Source organism: Acomys minous (genome assembly GCF_964271855.1).
Source record: "Acomys minous genome assembly, chromosome: 2".
NCBI lineage: Eukaryota > Metazoa > Chordata > Mammalia > Rodentia > Muridae > Acomys > Acomys minous.
Genome location: NC_140484.1, coordinates 104,354,311 through 104,375,380, shown reverse-complemented (window position 1 = coordinate 104,375,380; position 21,070 = coordinate 104,354,311). Strand labels below are relative to the sequence as shown.

General features: G+C 45.7%; 1 protein-coding gene across 3 annotated transcripts in view; it reads right to left on the bottom strand.

Annotated features, from left to right (window-relative positions):
• LOC311588141 (protein FAM169B-like) overlaps positions 1-21,070 on the bottom strand; it is a 90,240-nt gene that overhangs the window by 7,437 nt on the left and 61,733 nt on the right. For all 3 annotated transcript variants that reach the window (XM_084765629.1, XM_084765628.1, XM_084765627.1), the window contains exons 6-7: positions 7,632-7,814; positions 3,481-3,612 (exon numbers count right to left, since the gene is read on the bottom strand). In XM_084765629.1, coding sequence (XP_084621755.1) covers positions 3,481-3,612; positions 7,632-7,814 — 315 coding nt within the window. The remainder of the gene's footprint in view (positions 1-3,480; positions 3,613-7,631; positions 7,815-21,070) is intronic.

Below are 21,070 nucleotides of genomic sequence, written 5' to 3'. Positions count from 1 at the left end.
AGTTGATCTCCGACAAGAAACAGATCGTGCCCAGCATCTCTGCAGATTTCTGATTGCAAGCCCTCAGCCCCTGCTCACCAGCTGGGAAAACCCCGCTAGTAGCCGAAGGCCCACCCAGTGCACTCAACTGCCTGGGAGCCCTGAGGGTGACACTGGAAACAAAACCAGGATTTAAAGAATAAAAAAAAAAAAAAAAAACTTTAATTTTTTTTTAATCAAAACTACAGAATTTGAGTGAACTAATTATAGCCTGCAGAGGATGTCGGACCGTTTTCTGTTGAAGGTCCTCTCATTTGCTGATTGAAAGTGGGAGGCAGTGACTCTCGGAGTGGATTAAAGTTTGGCATCTGATTCCCAGACCAGCTTCCTCCAACCAGACCACGAGGGCTCCCAACTCTTGAAATAAACCCCAATGTAATTCTCCAGGAGGAAGGCATCTCCCCAGTTAAGCCAAAACAGCCTCCTCCCTGCCCAGCCTCCGTGGCCAAGTGATTTTCACGTGCCAATACGCGTTTCCTTTTCCACTCCCAGCCATGGACCTGCTGGCTGTGTCTGTCTAAGCACAAAGCTGGACCCTCATTTGTGAAACTGTAAACCTGTGCGACTGGCCAGCCCCACGCCCAGGGGCACAGGCTGGCATCCCTTCCCTCCTAACACACTGCCGCAGGGCAAGTCACTTAACTGCCTCATTAGAATCACAGCCACAGCTCTGCCCGCCTCATTCCCTGGCGTCCCTTCTCCTCGTTAATATCTGAAAGGACCCATTAAGCCTTACAGCTGAAGGGTGCCGTTAAGGCAAGGCCTGTCGCTATTATCATCAATAAGGTCTGGGGCACTTGCCTGTCACCACCTGAGTTAAGTCAGTCAGCCACGTAGTAGCAAGTCACCCGTACCTCCTGCCTAGCCGCCCCTTAATGAGCCACCTGCGGCACCGAAGGAAAGAAAAGCTACTGCTTTAACTTAGGACAGTGCATTTAAACTGCTGGAAACTCATCTCCTGGGGACAAGCGGTACCTGCGGTACCTGCGGCAGGAACGTCCAGGCATCTTAGCCCCACCCTGTCCCCTGAGAGGCCTGGTTAAATAAGCCTAGCTGACTCCATGATAGGCTTCAGTTTCTTATTGGTTCAGACCAGGCCTAAGTCTCTCCACTCACTCCTTGGAGGTGAGCTCAGCAATCTCTGGGAAAGCGGCAGGAAAGCGGCAGCCAATCAGAGATGACCTAGCCACCTGGCCAGCGCAAGATAAGTTTCCTTAAGGTTGCTTTACTGCTGGTCTATTTGCTTAAGGAAGATGTTCGGCTGGTCTGGAAATCTCCTGCCTTATGATTAACTCAAGACCACTGACTAGGGTCGCTCCAATTTACTCAACTTGCCCCAGGTTTCTAGTTTGAATGCTCCAGTCGTGTTAAAGCTTGCCTAACCCCCTTGGAAAGCCCCGCGATGCCTTTAAAAAGAGGCCCCAATCTCACCTCGGGATCACCATTGTGGCTAAGTGGTGACCCCAGCATGCTGGATTTCTGCAAAATAAACGCTCTTTGTTGCTTGCATATTATTTGAGTCTAGGGTCTTTTCTTCAGTCCATTCAGGACCCCTAATACCCCTTACATAGAACCTGTAGAGGTGTGAACCCTTCCCCACGTGGGAGCCAGAAAGACACCAGTGGATCATGGAACACGCATGCTTGCACTCCCTCTCTGGGCATCTCAAGGTCCTGCCTCCTCTGGGGAACCTGCCATCAAAACCCTACCTTGCTCCCTCTAAGATTCCCCATAATCCAAACCTCACTAACAAGCCAGGGCACTGTCTGGAGCCACCCAGAGCTGGGGACAGCAGGGTCAACAGGAGATAAACAGTGGTGCATCTGTGGGGCATGATAGCGTATTGCTGCTAAAAAAAAAAAAAAAATGAAGATGGCTACCATTGCCCCATGAACTCACAGCAACCATGATGACCTGCACAAGACCAAGTCAGTCAAAACCAGCACGGATGAAAGAATCGCTGGCCAGGCCCCAGCTTTAGCTGAGGGGCTACTGGTAGTTGGGGGTGCCTAGGGGGGAGAGTTACTCTCCTTTGGGCTGTGGCCACTGGTAGACTGCCCAGTCTCCAGTGGTTAGCCTCACACCCAAACACATATAGGTAGTGCTAATTAGATGCAATGAGAAATTAAAATGCTTTAAGCAATTTAAAAAGATGACACAAAGTTAGGGAGACTGGAGATAATCATAAAGCATTGTGTACATGTATGAAATCCACACAAAAAGTAAATAATAATAATAATAATAATAATAATAATAACAATTATTATTATTATTATTATTATTATTATTATTATTATTATTATTATTATAATAATGATGAGAGGCTGAGATGATGAGATGGCTCAGTCAGCAATATGGCTGCTGTGTAAGCTTAAAGATCTGAGTTCGAATCCTCTGCGCCTATGTAAAAGCCAGGCACAGTGGCTAACTTTTATAACCCCCGCACAGTCGGGGAGGGGAGATACCCCTGGAGCTCACCAGCCAGCTGTTCTAGCTGAATCAGTGAGCGCCAGATTCACTGACACTCACTGAGAGTCTCAAAAGCAAAAATTAAAGAGGCAGGGGGATCTTTGTGAGTTCGAGGCCAGCCTGGACAGCCAAAGCTACCTATCTTAAAAAAAAAAAAAAAAACAACACAAGAAAGAAGAGAGAGAGCAAGTCCCAGTTTAATAATAATAATTTTTTAAATAGCAAAAAAAGCCTGAAGCAGTATCAAACACCTATAACCCCAGCACTTTGGGAAGCAGAGGCAGGCAGATCTCTGTGAGTTCGAGTCTAGTCTGGTCTATAAAGCAAGTCCAGGACATCCAAGGCTACACAGAGAAACCCTGTCTCAGAACACTAAAAAAAGAAGAAAATTAAAATGGAGAATGACAGAGGAAGACACCCAATATCAACGTCTGGGCTCCGGGCACATGTGTACATACCTCACACACATACCCACGCACAGTGATTTACACAGCACTGTGCAACATTCCTGTGTGGCTGTGTGCACACCCTGTACGAGAGGGAGGATGAGAACTGGATTATCACAGCGGACCTTAACCATCTTTCGCATTCTCAACCAAGTGCACATGTTATTCCCTCAAAATGACATTTGCACTTGATCCTCAGCCACACAGAAGAGGAGAAGACAGAGAGAGAGAGAGAGAGAGCGCATCCGTGAACACGTCAGTGGTCTATCTAGGCTAATAGAGTGTCCAGTTCCTAAACTGAGAAAGATGTTTTGGAGCCATTCAAATGAGATGATAATGAGGGGGAAACAGACAAAGAACAAATGCCCCAGGCGGGTCTAAGTCCCTCCTCTGTCCTGCGACATACTCACAAGCAGTAACATCTACAGGAATCAGGCTCAGTTAATGTTAGCAAAACTGTCCCCATCTGGGGCAGCTACAGACGCTATGGTGACTAGACCTCTGAGCCAAGGCCCATCCCACTCACCATCTTGAAGTTTTGCCTCCTGAAGATAAACCTTGAGCCAGATGTTGACACGCTGGCCCCAGGCTCCTGGGGGCTCCACCTCCCACAAGCGCCCTCTCTCACCTGGACAGGTCAACAGGAACTGCCTGAGGACTGAAAGAGAAAGGCGAACCTTGAGTCAGAGCCCTGCCCACCCTGGTTCAGGCAGGCAGCCAGCTCTCTCAGGGTCCTTCCATCTAGCCCTTCCATGGCTACCCTCCCTACACCCTCTATGGCCTGACTCTGGGGCACCTGAACACGTTTGTCACCATGGGTACAGAATCATCCTTGTTCATCTCTGTCAGAGTGTAAGACCCCCTCCCCTGTGCAACCGACATAGCAAGCATAGCAGCAGTAACGGTATCTTGCAAGGCAAGACTAGAATAATAGGTTCCCGGGATAAGATGAGGCCTGGGGCCCAGAGGAAAAAGATAAAAGCGTGCTAAGATAACAGAAACAGTTTGTCCTTGTCAAACAAGATATTTATGGCCGGCCATCTGGCCCAGAGAATGGGTAGACTCCCCTGTTCCCATCTGATGACCGGGCCATAACCTCGCTTCATGTCAAACAAGATATTTATGGACGACCACCTGGCCCAGAGAACGGGTGAACTCCCCTGTTCCCAGAGCCCATCTAATGACCGGGCCATAACCTCGCCTCATTTAAATTTACCAATCAGAGCCCTGTAACTATGCTTCTCGCTTCTGTACCTGCGTTTCCCGCTAAAATCCCTATAAAAGGCCCCCGAAAGAATCGCTCGGCGCGCTAGCCTCTCCGGAGACTGAGACGCCCGGGTACCCGTCCCTCTACAATAAAGCCTCTTGCGTGTTGCAACCGAAACCTTGGTCTCGCTGGTTCTTGGTGGGGGTCTCCACGTTAAGACCACCGTGCCGGGGGCCTTACAAGAGGAAACGACTTTTTCTTTGTGCAGCCTTGGCTGTCCTGGACTCGCATTGTAGACCAGGCTGGCCTCGAACTCACAGGGATCCACCTGCCTCTGCCTCCTGAGTGCTGGGATTAAAGGCGTTCGCCACCACTGCCAGCAGAGAAAGGTCTTGTGTGCTGTGTTTTCAGATGCTGGTTACTGCCCTGCATTGTTTAAAATGTTGAACCATCTCCTGTATCTACGTGACATAAGGAATGTTCCCCAATTATCCCTGACTGGTTAAAAAAAGATGCTGAAGCCTGTGATTGGGCAGAAGAGAGGTAGGCAGGGCTTAGGTAAGGAATGCCCCCCCAATTCTCTCTGATTGGCTAATAAAGATGCTGAAGCCTGTGATTGGACAGAAGGGAGGTGGGCGGGGCTTAGGTTCCCGCTCTTGGGGTCTCAGAGAGGAAGAGAGGAAGGAGTCACCCTGGGGCAAGATGGAGGATGAGCATGTGGCCATGAGGACAGACTGATGAAAAAGAAGCAGCCCAAACGAGCTATTGGCAAGTAACTTGGGACGTGTAGCTTGGAGATATAAAACAACTTAGAGGGCTGGTATCTATCCAACACCAGTGTTTTAGGCTTATAAAATAAATCACAGTCTTTCTGTGACAATTCTTTTGGGAGCTAACCAGGTAAGAAAAAAAAAAACTGCTGTTTTATTAATCCATGTTAGAAATTCCAAACTCCCACTTCCATCCGTCCTGCACTGAGTTTCCAGGGCTGCAACTATGACACTGCCATTCCTTGGTATCCCCTGAAGGTGCCAAATCCAAAGATTTACATAAAATGTTAGTTAGCCAGGCATGGTGGCACATGCCTTTAATCCCAGCACTCAAGGAGGCAGAGGTAGGCAGATCTCTGAGTTCAAGACCAGCCTGGTCTACAAAGCAAGTCCAGGAAAGCCTGTCTTGCAGGGGTGGGGGGGGGGGGGGTCGCATAAAATGTTAGGCATAGAGTTTGCACGGACAGTACACACATCTCCCTGTGGACATTCCAACAGCTAGATGCCTTTCGGCACCTGCCTGATGCAATGTAGATGCCCTATCAGTAGCTGTTAGACCGTGATGCTCAGGGGATAATGGCAGTAGAAAGGTCCATACATGTTCAGTACAAGTGTCATTTTTTAAAACATTTTCAAGCCATAGTTATCGACTCCTCAGATATGACAGGCTGTCAGCACCATGACAACACAAGTTGCTTTTTGGAGGCTGGGCACCTTGGGTTGGATCATCCGAGACCTTCCCTGAGCTTCCCGTGTATCTTCTCAGTGTCCTCACTCCACCATGTAGTGCAGCCCCTGGGGTCTCTCTTCTTAAAAGGGTACCTGTAGTGGCTGTTCTTGGCTGGCCCTTTGACTACACTAACTAAAACGCAGATCCTTGATGTGGGGAGATCCACCTTGAATCTGGCCCACACTTTCTGCTGGCAACCTGTACAGAAGGCACGGAAGAAGGAAGCTTGCTCTCCTTGCCTGCTTGCTCTCACTGGCAAATCCATTCCCTCACTGGCATTAGAGCTGACTTCTTCAGGATTCTAGTGAATACCAAAGACCAGCTAAGACACCTAGCCTACTGAATTCTTGGACCTTCAGGGCAAAGACAGCCATTGTTGGATTAGCTGACCAACACCTCTAATCTATTGTAGTAAAGCACATGCATACATACATACGTAAGCCATTCTAATAAACGCCATATATATTTATATAAGTGTTATATGTTTCGTTCTGTAAGCTCTGTTCCTCTAGAGCAGTGGTTCTCAGCCTTCCTAATCCTACAACCTTTTAATACTGTTCCTCGTGTTATAGCAACCCCCTAACCATAATAATCATTTTTGTTCCTACTTCATAACTTTTATTTTGTTTCTGTTATGAATCCTAATATCTGTGTAAATATCTGTGTCTTCTGATGGTCTTAGGCAACCCCTGTGGAAGGGTCACTTGACACCACACACACACACACACACAAGAGGTCGCGGCCCACAGGTTGAGAACCACTACAGTAGGCTCTGGAAGGCTGGTAGACCATCTACATTTCCTGGTTAGTATACACAGGTTATGTTATGCTGGATAGCACAAGTGTAGCATGCCCTGCCCTCCTAGCTTGACCAGCCTAACTTCTCATCAGAGAAAGCCAGCTCCAGAGGTAGAGCTCTTGGATGGTTGGAGCTGGGCATCAGGAAGTGGGGATCCCAGGAGAAGTGAGTGCCAGCTCTATCCGTTTCCAATGAGAAAGGAGAGTCCCCGCTAAGCCCCAGCACAGTTCCCTGGGTCCCATGTGTCCCTGAGATATGTGTTGCTGATTACATACATTCCTCGACTTATGGTGAAGTTATATCTCAAAACAGCTGCTTAAGTGGGTGATGTGTAGCAATGCATGGGACACATACAGCCTACAGAGCTCTCTTAATGCTAGAGGGCCGCCGAGACGGCTCAGCTGCCTCGGGCTTGCTGCACAAGCCTGAGGACCTAAGTTCAAGCCCTGAAACGATGGAAGAAGGAAAAAATTAATCCCTGAAAGTTCATCTCTGACCTCAACCTGAACACCAGGGCATGTGAGCATTCTTGTGTACACAAAAGCACACATACACACACATAAATACATATACACACATACATACAACACATATACACAACACACACATGCACATAATACACACAACACACACATTTTTAAAAACATTTTAAAGAAGCTGGGTGCAGTGGCACACACCTTTAATCCCAGCATTCAGGGATGCAGAGGCAGGAGGATCACTGTGAGTTTGAGGCCAGCCTGGTCTACAGAGTGGTATCATGGTGAGTCAAGGACCACCTGCCTTTTCAAGTGTAATTATTTCTGAGACTCAGAAAGGTCCTCTTTTCTTTCTTTCTTTTTTTTTTTTCCCCTCGAGACAGAGTTTCTCTGTGTAGCTTTGGCTGTCCTGGACTCACTTTGTAGACCAGGCTAGCCTCAAACTCACAGAGATCCGCCTGCCTCTGTCTCCCAAGTGCTGGGACTAAAGGCGTGTGCCACCATCGCCTAGCTTAAGATCCCCTTTTCAGATCAGACATGGCGTCTCTGGTTATGCTGAGGCCGTGGGAAGGAGGGGCCCTCAGTCTCCATCTCCCCAGATGAACCCTGAGACTCTCCCGATCAGTAGCCTCAGTGCACCTGTGCTAGCAGCCACCATTACTCAGACGCTCACAGAGGACACAGGTGGGGGTTACCTTTGTACATTGCAGGAGATATAGGACAGCTGATACCCAGGGCTTCATCTTCTTGAAAAGTGTCACAGAAGTCCCTCAGCATGGCTGTCCCCAGGCCTTGGCAACGGTTCTTCCTCCTCACAAACACAGTGTCGAAGACAGGCAGCAGGTAACATGCACTGGTGCCATCACCACAGAGGCTGCCTGCAGGAAAGCAAGAGACACATGCTGTGCCCAGGCCATGTACTAACTTGCCCAGACCTCAAGAGTCCAGCCAGGGTCACTGTGCCCACCTGGGAGCAGAATTAATTTACAAACAATGGTAAGACACCAGACCACTCCAAACTACCGGTTTTCTAGTGCCACCCCGCCCTCCGTGTTGTCCTCAAAGACCCACATAACTCACTGTTCCAAGCACAGAAAATAGACTGGGTCTCGGACATGAAAACACAAACTAGGAGACTGAGCATCACCAAAGCCTTGGGGACGCAGCCAGACCTCTCCCCTCACTGAGACCCTTCGAGCCCAGGATGTTTATCTAAACGGCATCAAAGTTCTCCCTGCAAAGGTGAAGCCAGTCCACAGTTGGGCAGAGAGACCGACACTAGGTAAAGACTTGTTTCAGTTACTTCAACAAAGACCTATGGTGTCCAGTTCTGGCAAAAACACATGGCCCGCCCAAACTCGTGAACCCCCGCACACTTCCTGTGAATCACGAATGACGGCTGCATCCGAGCAGGAGAGGCCAGATTTTGCACCCTTTCCACTTCCACCTTGAACATAACTGTACTGTGACCAGTGTTAGCATCCACGTGGCGGTCAGCTCCTACTGGAAGAGGCGGTACTTGTCCCTGTCAAGATTCAGAAGAGGAATACTTTCCCAAGCCTGAAAGGGTCTAACTAGATGCCCTGAAGTAGAAGATACACAATACAATGGAAAATTGGTCCCATGGCCGCAATGGTTCCCTTCTTACACCCACACACCTGTTTCCATCAAGAACTGGCGGTCTGTTCTCCCGTGCCATCTAGGCTAGCCTGTGACTCTCTCTAGCAACAGAGTGAGATAGAGTGATAGATGATGTACCAACAGAGCCTGGGTCTCATGGGGTCCAGGGTACCGCAAATCCTCCCTCACATCCTTATCTCCATCACAAAAGCAAGTACAGACCAACCTGCTACCACGAAAGAAATGTGGCTCAGGAGCCCTGCTGGTCCCAGCCTACCTCTAGCTAGCCCAAGAAACAGACACACCTACCTGACACCCAGGTCACCATGCTTTCATAGGAAACCATCAAGACTCAAAAGCCATGCAGCTAAGCACCGCCTAAAGTCCCAAAGCTAAAGAATGTGGGGTTACATGAAGTTATTCTTTTATGGCATGAATGGGGGCACAGTCTATCTCCACCAAGGAGCCGCTATTCAATTAAGGCAGTAATTGTAAAAAAGCATTTGGGATTTCTCCTTCAAGATGCCTGAAGAGATAGTATCAGTTCGTTTGAAAATTTACAGCTTGGGTTTCTATAGGATGAGAACAATGTCACCCTAATATGAAATCTTCTGGAACCAAGAAGGTTTAAATTTAAATAAAGATACAAGTCCACTGAGCATAGAATTAAAGAGAAGAAAATAGGCCAGGCTTGGTGGCGCACACCTTTAATCCCACCACTCGGGAGGCAGAGGCAGGAGGATCGCTGTGAATTTGAGGCCAGCCTGGTCTACAAAGTGAGTCTAGAGAGAGGAGAAACTGTATGTATGTATGTATGTATGTATGTATGTATGTGTGTATGTATGTATGTATAGGCCTTGAAAATGAAAGTGTAAATTTTCATGGAGGGAAATTAAGCATCTAGATAAGGAAAAGAGATATCATGTTGATGGATCAGATGACTCAAAAGTGTTTTCCCCTATAATTATTCTATAAGTTCAAAGCCAGCCCCAACAAAAGCCCAGCATGCTTTTGGTCGTAATTGATGAGCTGGTCCTAAATGTTATGTGAAATGGAAGGGTTCCTGGACAGCCAACATTGCTTGAAAAGGAGCAGAACTGGAAATCTAGTAGTGCCCATTTCATGGCTTCATCAGGTGACCAGCAAAGAACTACAGATCAACGGCAAAACTGAGAAGGCAGAAACCAACTCTTTTTTTTTTTTTTTTTTTTTTTGGCTTTTCAAGACAGGGTTTCTCTATGTTATCTGAGCTGTCCTGGACTTGTTTTGTAGACCAGGCTGGCCTCAAAATCACAGCAATCTACCTGCCTCTGCCTCCCAAGTGCTGGGATTAAAGGCGTGTACCACCACGCCCAGCTTGAGACCAATTTTTTTTTTTTTTTTTGGTTTTTCGAGACAGGGTCTCTCTGTAGCCTTGGCTGTCCTGGACTCACTTTGTCGACCAGGCTGGCCTCGAACTCACAGTGATCCGCCCGCCTCTGCCTCCCGAGTGCTGGGATTAAAGGCATGCGCCACCACGCCCGGCTTTTGAGACCAATTTTTTAAACCTGTTTTTCATTATTTATTTTTTCATCATGTGTGTGAGAGAGAGAGCATGCCTTACTGCACACACGTGTGATAGCAGGTGCGCAGAGGTTAACTTGTAGGAGTCAGTTCTCTCCTTCTACCATGTCAGTTACGAGGCTAGAACTCGTGTCTCCAGGCTTGGCAGCAAAGCCTTTTACCCACTGAGCCAGCTTGCCAGACCCGAAAATCAATTCTGCTACGTTAAATAGCACAGGGGCTAAGACAAATCTATGGGGGGAAAATTTCTTTTTTTGCCACAAGTAACAGTGACATGATTTGATACACAAAACATGCTGCTTGCTTCCTTGTTACCCATTACTGGAGGAAGAAGCAGCTCCCAAGACCAGGCAAACATTCTATCTGATTGCAGCTCCCTGACAGTCTGGAAAAGGCCAGCCTGCAGAGGTGAGCAAAAAGATGATGGTTGCCAGGGTGGAGGTAGGAGATGAGCTGTTGGAGCACAGTGGATACTCGGGGCGCAGGCTGCCCTATATAATTCAGAGCATTAAATGTGTGCGTAGACACAGAATATCCAACACTACAGGTGAACTCTCATGTACGCCGTGGCCTCTGGCTTAACAATAGCATGATCTGTGGGCTGACTTGTGTCCCCCAAACAGCCACATGCTGGAGTCGAACCCCTTCAGAATATGACTGTATTTAGATTAAAATGCTTTTAAAGATGGACTGGGGTTTAATAGCAGCCTATTAGGCGTCACCCTCATCCAATACGGCTGCCGTCCATATAAGAAAAAGAATAACTGTGGACCAAGAGAAATTCAGCAGAGATACACGGTGAGAAAGTAGCTAAGGCTAACCAAGGAGAGGCCTCAGGAGAGGATAGAGATGCTGCCATCTGGAACCTGGACTTTGAGCCTCCAGAACGAGGTGAAAATAAATTCCTGTTGCTTATACCTGAGGGCTGTGCCTTTTGTGGCACGTACATGCAATAATCACACATAACTAAACACACTGTGCTGGTTACTTTTTGTCAACTTGAAACAAACTAGAGTCACCTGAAAAGAGGGACTACCAACTGAGGAGTAGCCACCACCAGGTGGGCTGGTGACCATTTCCATGGGACATTTTCTTGACTAGTGACTGGTGCGTGAGGAGTGAGCCCACTGTGGGTGGTCCTACATCTAGGCAGGAAGATCCTGGATGCTATAAGAAAGCAGGCTGGCCGGGGGAGGTGGCACACATGTGCCTTTAATCCCAGCACTCGGGAGGCAGAGGCAGGTGGATTTCTGTGAGTTCAAGGCCAGTCTGGTTTACAAACCAAGTCCAGGACAGCCATGGCTACATAAGAGAAACCCTGTCTTGAAAAACAAAACAAAACAAAATGAAGCAAAACAAAAAAACAAAGAAAGCAAGCTGAGCAGGCCATGGGAGGCAAGCCAGTAAGCAGCACCCCTCAGTGGCCTCTGCTTCAGAACCTGCCTTGACGCCCCTAAGTTACGTGGAAATAAACCCCCTTTTCCAAAGTTGCTCTTTATCATGGAATTTATGTCAGCAATGGAAGAAAACTAGATCGCGGTAGAACCAGGGGAGATTAACTCCAGGAAAACTGCTCTTTTGCCTCAATATTGTCCCATAAATCTAAAGCTGCTCTAAAATACAGTAGTCCTTTTTTTAATGTACTAGAAGCTGAAGACACAGCTCAGGGCTGCTAAGCCTGTGTTGAGCCAAAAAAGGAGGGTTACTTTTAAACTATAATTAGTTGTTTGGTTTTGAGGCTTTTTTCTTTGTTTGTTTGGTTTTGTTTGGGCTTTTTTTGTGTTTGGTTGGTTGGTTTTTTGTTAGGTTTTGATGTGTGGGTTTTGTTTTGTTTTGTTGTTTTTGTTTTTGTTTTTTTGGTTTTGGTTTTGGTTTTGGTTTTTGGTTTTTCAAGATAAGGTTTCACTGTGTACCCTTGGATTTGCTTTGTAGACCAGGCTGGCCTCAACCTTACAGCGATCCGCCTGCCTCTGCCTCCTGAGTGCTGGGATTAAAGGCGTGCACGCCACCACGCATTTGGAGTTGAAGTAGAACTCTTTTTCTCATATCATTTACAAAACAAATTCAAAACAGATCACAAATACAGGAATACAAGACAAACTTACAAAGTTTTTAGCAAGGAAAATAGAGAAGCATCTTCACAACTCTGAGCTGGCAAAGAGTTCACAGTCAACAACAGAAGCATAACTCACTGGCAATTGGAACTTCATCAGAATTTTTTTATAATTTTTTTGCTTCAAAAGACTCTATTAAGAAAAAAAACAAAAGGCCGGGCATAGACTGTCAACAGAAAGGTTTACAAATCACATTTCTCATACAGAAGTTTACTGAGAGGCAGGATAAAGAGCTCTTACAATTCAATAAAAATAAAACAACTACTCTCATTAAAACTGCACAAAAGATTTGAGCAAACCTTCCTTTAGAGAAGACATCCACATGACTTAATCGGTGAAAACCAGCTAACGTCACTCATAATTAAAGAAATGGATGGCAAAGCCACAGCGAAACGCCACCCCGGGCTACAACAGCTAGAATCAAAAGGAAAAGCAAAAATAAGTGGCACAAGGACACACAGACACTGGAATCCTCGAGTGCGGTTGACGGAAGTGTGTAGTGGTTCAGCCAGACTGCACAGCCATTTGACAGTTCCTTTAAAAGTTAGGCGCAACTTGCCAAGTGACCCAGCAATTGTACTAGTAGGAGCCGGCCCAAGAAGAAGGAAAATACTTCCATGCACACAAGTATGTGAACGTTTATAGCCAGGCATGGCAGTGCACGACTTTAATCCCAGCACTCAGGAGGCAGAGGCAGGCGGATCTCTGAGTTCAAGGCCAGCCTGGTCTACAGAGCGAGTCCAGGACAGTCAGGACTGTTACACAGAGAGACATTGGAGAGAAAAAAAAAGGGCGGGGGGGGGGGGGAGGGCAGAGGAGGAGAAAATGTTTATAGCTTCCCTATTCACAGTAGTAAAAGGGAAACAACCCATCAACCAACAGATTCACAAGCAGAATCACAAGGCAGAATCATGTGGCAATAAAGGGAAACGTAACACATAAGCACACCATGGCTTGCATGAGCTCCAAAGCACTGCGCTAAGTGAAAGCGTGACTGACACAACACCTGGTACGTGCTAATTGGCAGAGGCAGGAGACAACCCAGCTTATAGGGCTGAGATGGAGACAAATGGCAGGCAGCTACCATCCACTGAGGTAGCAAAAAAAAAAAAAATCCTAACACTGGGTTTTGGTGGTAGTTACACAGCCCTTTAAATTCACTACTACCCCTGAATTTTACTTAATTTAGGCAAATTTTATAGGACATAAAGTTATATGGCAATAAAAATTTATCTTGAAAGACACAATGAGAGTGTGCTATCTGCTATATATTTTATAAATGACTAGAAGAAGAGAGAAGCTTTATAGCTCCAAACACGAAGTGGCAGAATGTTTATGGAGATTAGTTACCCAGATTTGATCATAACACATCTCAATAGTCACACTGCACCTCATAAACATGTAAAATCACATGTCCCCTCCCCCCGCCAGACAGGGTTTCTCTGTGTACTAGCCCTGGCTGTCCTGGACTAGATTTGTAGACCAGGCTAGCCTCAAACTCACAGCGATCTGCCTGCCTCTGCCTCCCGAGTGCTGGGATTAAAGGGGAGCGCCACCGCACCTGGGCTGGGTGTTCTCTTCATCTATGCCAGAAGAGAAAACAGACACTGATGGAAAAATCAACCAAGGGTGATTTCTTCACATTGAACACCGAACTATGACAATGTAAAATACAGACACTGGGGAAGGCACCTGGAGGGCACAGAGGAACTTCCTAACTGTCTCTGCAATGCTTCTGTAAACCTCTCAAAATCAGCTTCTGAAGAAAAAGAAGCAAAATTACTCTGCCTGTACTTTCTAAAGACTGATCATACCTTCAAATTAGCCAAATAAAATCCACCTTGTAAAACGATTACCAAGCCAAGTCTTCTGGAACGCCATCACAAATCTGAGCAGAAGAAATAAGATGCCGGGGCTGGAGAGGTGGCTCAGAGGTTAAGAGCACTGACTGCTCTTCCAGAGGTCCTGAGTTCAATTCCCAGTAATCACATGGTGGCTCACAACCATCTATAAAGTGATCTGATGCCCTCCTCTGGCATGCAGGTAGAGAACTGTATACATATAAATAAATCTGTTAAGAAATGAAAATAAAATCTTAAAAAAAAATTCTTCAAGGCTGTCAAATGCAAATAGCCAAAACACTAAGAATGTAACACTTATATAATTCCTGCTTGTGTCATGGTTCTTGTTGCCATAGGTAGTTTACTGTATATATGTGTAATAATATAAATGTATAAGTAAAAAAAAAAATTTAAATGTTTAATTAAAAGAAAAGAAATAAGATGCCTGCACTAAACTAAACCTCTGCCCATAATTAGAAAAGAAAGACTACAGAAAATACTGGAAGGAATCCGGCAATGACTTCTTCCATTCTGTCATCTGTTTTGCAGTATAATAACTGACACGATCATAAATCATTAAAGACGGAGAGGATTGGGCTTGGGTGACGACTCAGTGGGGTAAGATCACTTCCGCGCTAGCAGGAGGACCTGAGTTCAAATCCCCAGTAGCCATGTAAGCACCCAGATGTGAACACCCGGAAACAGACAGGAGGATTACTGGGGCCATCAGCTCACCAGCCCATCTCCCACTTCAGCGAGACACCCTGTCTTGAGGGAACAAAGGAGAGAGCCATAGAGAAGAACAGCTGATACCTTTCCTTTGGGAAGGTGCATACTTGCAGAGACACACACAAAACACACACGTGTGTACACGCGTGCACCTGCGCACGCACACACACACACACACACACACACACACACAAAAGATTAATAAGTCAGAAACCAAAGACATAGAAGAAAGGGGTTTTTTTAATTTAAAAGTTACTAAAGTAGGAAAAAGAAACAGTGCATAAAGTATACTAGGAATTAAAATAGAGATATTGACGCATAAGCCAGCTCCTTGTAGGTCATAAGATGGGGTCCATCCTGAAAACCCCAAGCTGCTCGCAAAGGTAACAGCGGGCTGGATGCTAGAGTTCAAAGAGACACGTGGGGTTGGAACAGTGACGCCAGAGGCACTGAGGATAAGAGAAGGCTTGTCTGAGTGTGAGGCAGCCAAGCAGACCTGACAAACAGCGGACAGACAGGCTCTTAGAAGGAAGGAGAATTTGGTAAGGCCTGGTGGCTAGCCTCCATGAGCCTCCCTGGGGAATGCATACTAGATACGATTTATTGTCCTTTTACATATCCTTGCGTCTACTGCTGCCAATTAGACCATATTATAAATAAAAATGGCTTCTGACGAACCTGCTTCTATTTTGGCAGAAAAGACCCTAGACAAGGACATAACCAAAAACACTGTGGCTGCATCTTGGTGGCTACGGTAGAGTTAACTCTCTCTGCCATGGTCAGGCTGCCAGCTGGTCATGTATATGTGAAGAGTTTATAAAGAAAAGAACAGTCTGATTGACACCTGCAAGGTCAGAGGGGGTAAGAGCATCAGCTGCTGGCAACAGCCAGCAGACGGTCAAGATCGATACCAAACAAGTCCAGTCAGAGGCAGACAGCAGGGGCTTCAGCCACCCCTAACTGAGCAGGCAGCATAGAAATAGTACGTGATCGCTGCTATGGTTGGGTGAGGGGTGCAGGCCCGGAATGTGTGAGCCTTCCCTTGGCTCTGGTTCATGAGCGCACAGAGAATCAACCAACTTGAATGGCGAATACGTCAGCCTTTGCCCACTTCCTGCCATGGTCCTACCTATAACACTCCTACATAGTGGAGTCCAGCGGCTTCTTCCTCTTCTGGCAACTCCTCAAATTCTCCAGGATTTGTCTCACTTTCCCTTAATCTCTTTCATTTCTCTTCTTTCCTCACTCTTCTACAGGAATTTTTAGTTAAGGCCCGGTTCCGCTTTGCATATTCACACAGCTTTCATCGCCTTCGGTGTGACAATGATCTTTGACCAGGGTGAGCATCTGGTATCTTAGATCATTGGGAAATGTATAAATAGGCCAGGAACTGTCCTGCTGCTCTCAAAAATCCTGCATCAATGTCACTAGAAGTGCCAATAATCTGGAAATAAATGAAAAGGAACATCTCCAGAATAACACAACCTACCAAAAACTGTTTCAAGGGGAAAGAGAGATACTAACACGTCCTACACTAAAACCCTCCAGCACTTAACACACCAGGCTCAGATATAGAGATATAGTCTACCAAATGTGCAAGAAGCAATTCCCAGGAAGCAGAAGATGATAAGAGAGCATCCCCCACAGCTATGTGCAGTGTAACATTCCAATGAATTAAAAAAGAAAAAAGAAAAAGAAAAATAGAAAGATAGTCAACAACAGGAAAAAAAATAGATAAATCATTTAAGTATCAAGGAAAAGCACACACAAAAAAATGAGTATCAGATTTAACAGGGTAAACAAAGTTAATTTAGGTCACCAAGATGGTTCCAGATTCCTGTGACGGAAATGCGCCATCAGTTGGGTGCCTGTGCAGAAATGATGGAGACACAACCCAGCGCCACATACAATCGGAAGTCTCTTCTTCCAGCAGCATGGGCAGACCTGAGATGGCGTCTTGGAGAGGATCAGGGAAAACGTAGCAAAGAGGAACCAACAAGAGGCCAGTGGGTGCCTGCAGCAATTAGGTCCCAACACAGCAATGAGAAATGGGCTTCCTTAAAAGAAAGGCATGTGTGCCTTTTGGAACGCCTGCATCAGAAATCACAGGTAGACCACTAGGAAAGGACAGGAGCAGGCATCTAGGAAGTAACAGAAGGAACCGTGTCTGCCTCAGACAAGAAGACTTCCTGGACGGAAGGATTTAAAAGCCAAGCAGAAAGGCTAAGACTGTAACTGACTCCGATGTGCAGCAAAGGGAGGCACCCAGCGCTGGTGTGGACTGACAGCTACCAGATAACACAGCGTGGAACTGGGAGCCACCCAGTCCTTACTGGCGAGTGTCAATCATCCTTACAGATCTTGTCCGGAAAATCCTGGAGGAAAACCCACTGGGGATTGCTGCTGCTCTGTGGAACGTTAAGAGGAAAGACTGGGAAAACCTGGGTTCAGATCAAGTGGGCTCATGAAGAGTCTGGGAGCAGATGATGAAGACACTGGGGCAACTTCTGAAGCAGAGACCCAAAACAAATGGCTAAGCAGGCTGACTTTTGCTAAGTGTTAGTACATTTTTTTTTTCCTATAGCCATGCCATTGGGTCTCTCCTGGGGCCACTCTACAAGAGTAAGACAGAAGCCTTGGAGCCTAGGGCAGTTAAGCACCTATTAAGATGGCAGCCAAAACTCTAACTTCCGAATTCCACTGACACAATTTTAATTAAATTGTTTTGTTTCCATAGGAGACGTTTACAATGTATTCTCTAGAACAGGGGTCATCAAAATGTTTCTGTAAGGATGACATGGAAAATACTTCAGCCTTTGGAAATCAGGTTTCAGTTGCAACTCTCCGACTCTGCAGTTACAGTACCAAAGCACTCCTATGAATACACCCATTGTACCAATAAAACTTTATTCAAAAAAACAAATGATGGTCACAGAAGTTCAGAAGATGGCACAAAGGACTCCTGCTTCACAGGGCCACAGTGCAGGAAGTGACTGTAACTCTGAATGTCATGAGAAGGTTTAAGCAGGAAGCCTCAGCCAGTTACATGGCCATTCCAGGTCACAAGCGTGTCCAAGTTCCCAATCATCCCAATATTTTTAGCTGCCACTCTTGTTTCCATGGCTTTCATTCTTGCTGGGGTTTTAAGAATCTGGGAGACAAGTTTGTTCTTTGTAGGTTTTTGCACATGTATAATGCTTACAAGTTCTGTCTTAAATTGGCCAATGCTCTATCCGCCCAATGCAGTACTTTCTTCCCTTGAATGCTAACAGTCTTGTGGACTGCTAGTTTGAGAGTAAAAGTTAAAGTAAAACCCACTAATTTTTATTAATTAGGGGAAATTCCAGCATAAAACAGTGAAATGACTGTAGTATCACTATTTTTGTAAGTAAGCCAATTACATAACCATCAAGGCAACTGACAGATGTAAACCAGCAAATTGTTCCCAATGAAGAGTCCACCTGAAAATATCCTATTCATTCTACACAATGGCACCCATTTGTTTGGAAACTGAATATGCTCTTTAGCAAGAAAGAGGCACAATCTATGATTCACAAATTGACTGAAACAAATCACACAGGTGTGATCCTCAAAGGGATGCTGTCCAAAGATGTGGTCCTCAAAGGGATGCTGTTCGAAGGTGTGGTACTCAAAGGCATGATGCTGAGTGGAAGAACTCAGTCTCAAAAAGCTACATGATGCACAACTCTACTTCCATGATCTTCTTAAAAACACAAAACTATAAAACTCAAAAACTATACTAATGGGAAAATAGCCAATGGCTGTCAGGACATGAGTTACAAGGATGGGGGTGGGGCTGACTCTGGAGGAATTATGTGAAGTGGGAGCAGTTGAGGGAACTGGGAATCATGGCTATTTCATTTTTTGGTAGTTTTTTTAATTATTAATTTATTCAGATTACAACTTAATTGCTCTCGCTATTTCATTTTTACTATAACCTATACAAGGATTAAAATTGGCATATTTAGCCAGGCATGGTGATGCATGCCTTTAACCCCAGCACTGGGGAGGCAGAGGCAGGTGGATCACTGTGAGTTCGAGGTCAGCCTGGTCTACAAAGCAAATCCAGGACAGCAAAGGCTACACAGAGAAATCCTGTCTCGAAAAACCAAAGAGAAAGAGAGATGGAGATAGATGATAGACAGACAGACAGACAGACAGACAGACAGACAGATGAAAAGACCCTCAATGTGACTAGTCTACCAAACAGTACAACAGAACCCTGCAGGGAGCCGCCTAGTGTCCTTAAGGGAGGGATGTTCCATTAGCACTACAGCTAGTTGCCTCTGCCCAATGTGGTAAAAGAGTAACGTAATGAGCCATACATCACTTCACCCAGGAAAAGATCAAAAGTCGAAGAATAGTTTCCACTGAATATATGTACATCACTGTCACACCATCATGGGGTCAAAACCCTCAAAGCCAAATCAGGATCATGTTGTGGGTGGTCTGAGCAGCCTTCAGCAGCCAGAGCCTGGCCCCTGGTCCTCTTCAGAGGGAAGTCTGCATGGTTTCTTTTGTTCACACCATAGAATTCTAACTTTCAGGGTGACCTAAGCTAAGCTAAGAGGCTCTGCTCACACGGACCTAAACTATGAGGAGAAACGGAGAAGCACATCACGGTTGCATCAGCATCCTAAGAGGCAGCCTGATGTGGCCCTCTCACAAGCACCAGAGATGAGCCAAGATGAAGAAGCATCAGCAACTCTTCCCAGATTTGGAACTCCTTTCCGACAGTCGGTTCACCCCATGTACTATTCATTAGCAATGCTGGTCTGGATGTGATCACACTGGCCCCCAAGAGTCCTTATGTTGGACACCTGGTCCTCAGAGACATATAGGATTTTTAAGAGGTTTGTTTGGTTTGGTTTGTTGAAGACACTGCATTGCCAAAAAACCTCAAACCGGCCTTCAACTTTCAGCATTCCTGCCTCAACCTCCTTATGTGTTATGACTGTTGGCATGTGCCATTGTACCTGGCATTGTGGTACTTTTCTCAACTAAAGGTGAAGTCTATTCAGTTTGAAGGACCAGAGCACAGGACTCCAAAGTAGCAAAAGTCAAGAAATCATAGGGAGAGCTTAGCCACATCCATGGCACATCTCTGACCTCTGGGCAAAGGGAGAAACGCGACAAGTCCAGGCTAAAGCAGCAGCCATAGGAAGTCATACAGACAGATGTCAGCAGCTGCATAGCACAGAGGACGCGAAGCTTCCAGTGTGAGTCTTTGGGTTAAAAGTCTCTTGGAGACCCACGGGTCTCCAAGAAAAACAAAGACAATTAACACAATATATCTTCTTTTTGCATATTCATTTTTAAAGCGTGTATGTATGTATCTGTCTGTCTGTCTGTCTGTCTGTCTGTCTGTGATTGGGTGTGTACACATGATAGCAGGTGTCCATGGAGGCCAGAGGCATCTAAGTCTCTGGAAGCTGAATTCAGATGTCTATAAGCCACTGTATATAGGTGCTGAAAAATGAGCTCAGGCCCCCTGCAAAAGCAGTACACGATTTCCACCACTAAGACATCTCTCCAGCACCAACAAGATATATTCAGTGAAAAAATAAAATAAATAAAAATAATTTTTAAATAATAATACATTTTTTAAAACGAAAATAGAGACATAAAAAATTGGGGGATACACTCTTACCACTATGTATATGATCAAAGGAGGCATAATCATTATATTAAAGACTTACCAGTGACTAGTTTGCAGCCAAACATTACTAAACATGCAGAGAAGCTGGAAAGTGTGGAGTGTACTTAGGAAAAGTAGTTATTCAACATAATTGATTTAAAAGAGATATTAACAGGAAGGGGAGAGCTTTTAAACAACTTTACAAATATGTTCAATTAAGGTAATCAGTTTAATCCATAAAATTAATAAGGAAAATATTCAATCAGTGGATGTAAGACCTCAACAAAAATATAAGTCTAAAATTGAATATGACTAACCTTTTCAATAGTCTGAAAAGTATATTGAAGAAGTAGAACTGATATAGATTAGTAGAAATATCTCACTAAAGAAGATGGGAAAGTGTTTAAATGAAAACAAAATTTCGGAGCCACAAATGGTAGTGCATATTTATAATCCCAGTACTCAACAAGTGGGGGCAGGAGGAAGGAGGAGGAGGCCAAGGTCAGCCTGACTACTACAGTGGGGACAGGAGGAGGAGGAGGAGGCGGTCAAGGTCAGCCTGACTACTGCGGTGGTTTGAAAGAGCATCCCCTCCATAGGCTCATAGA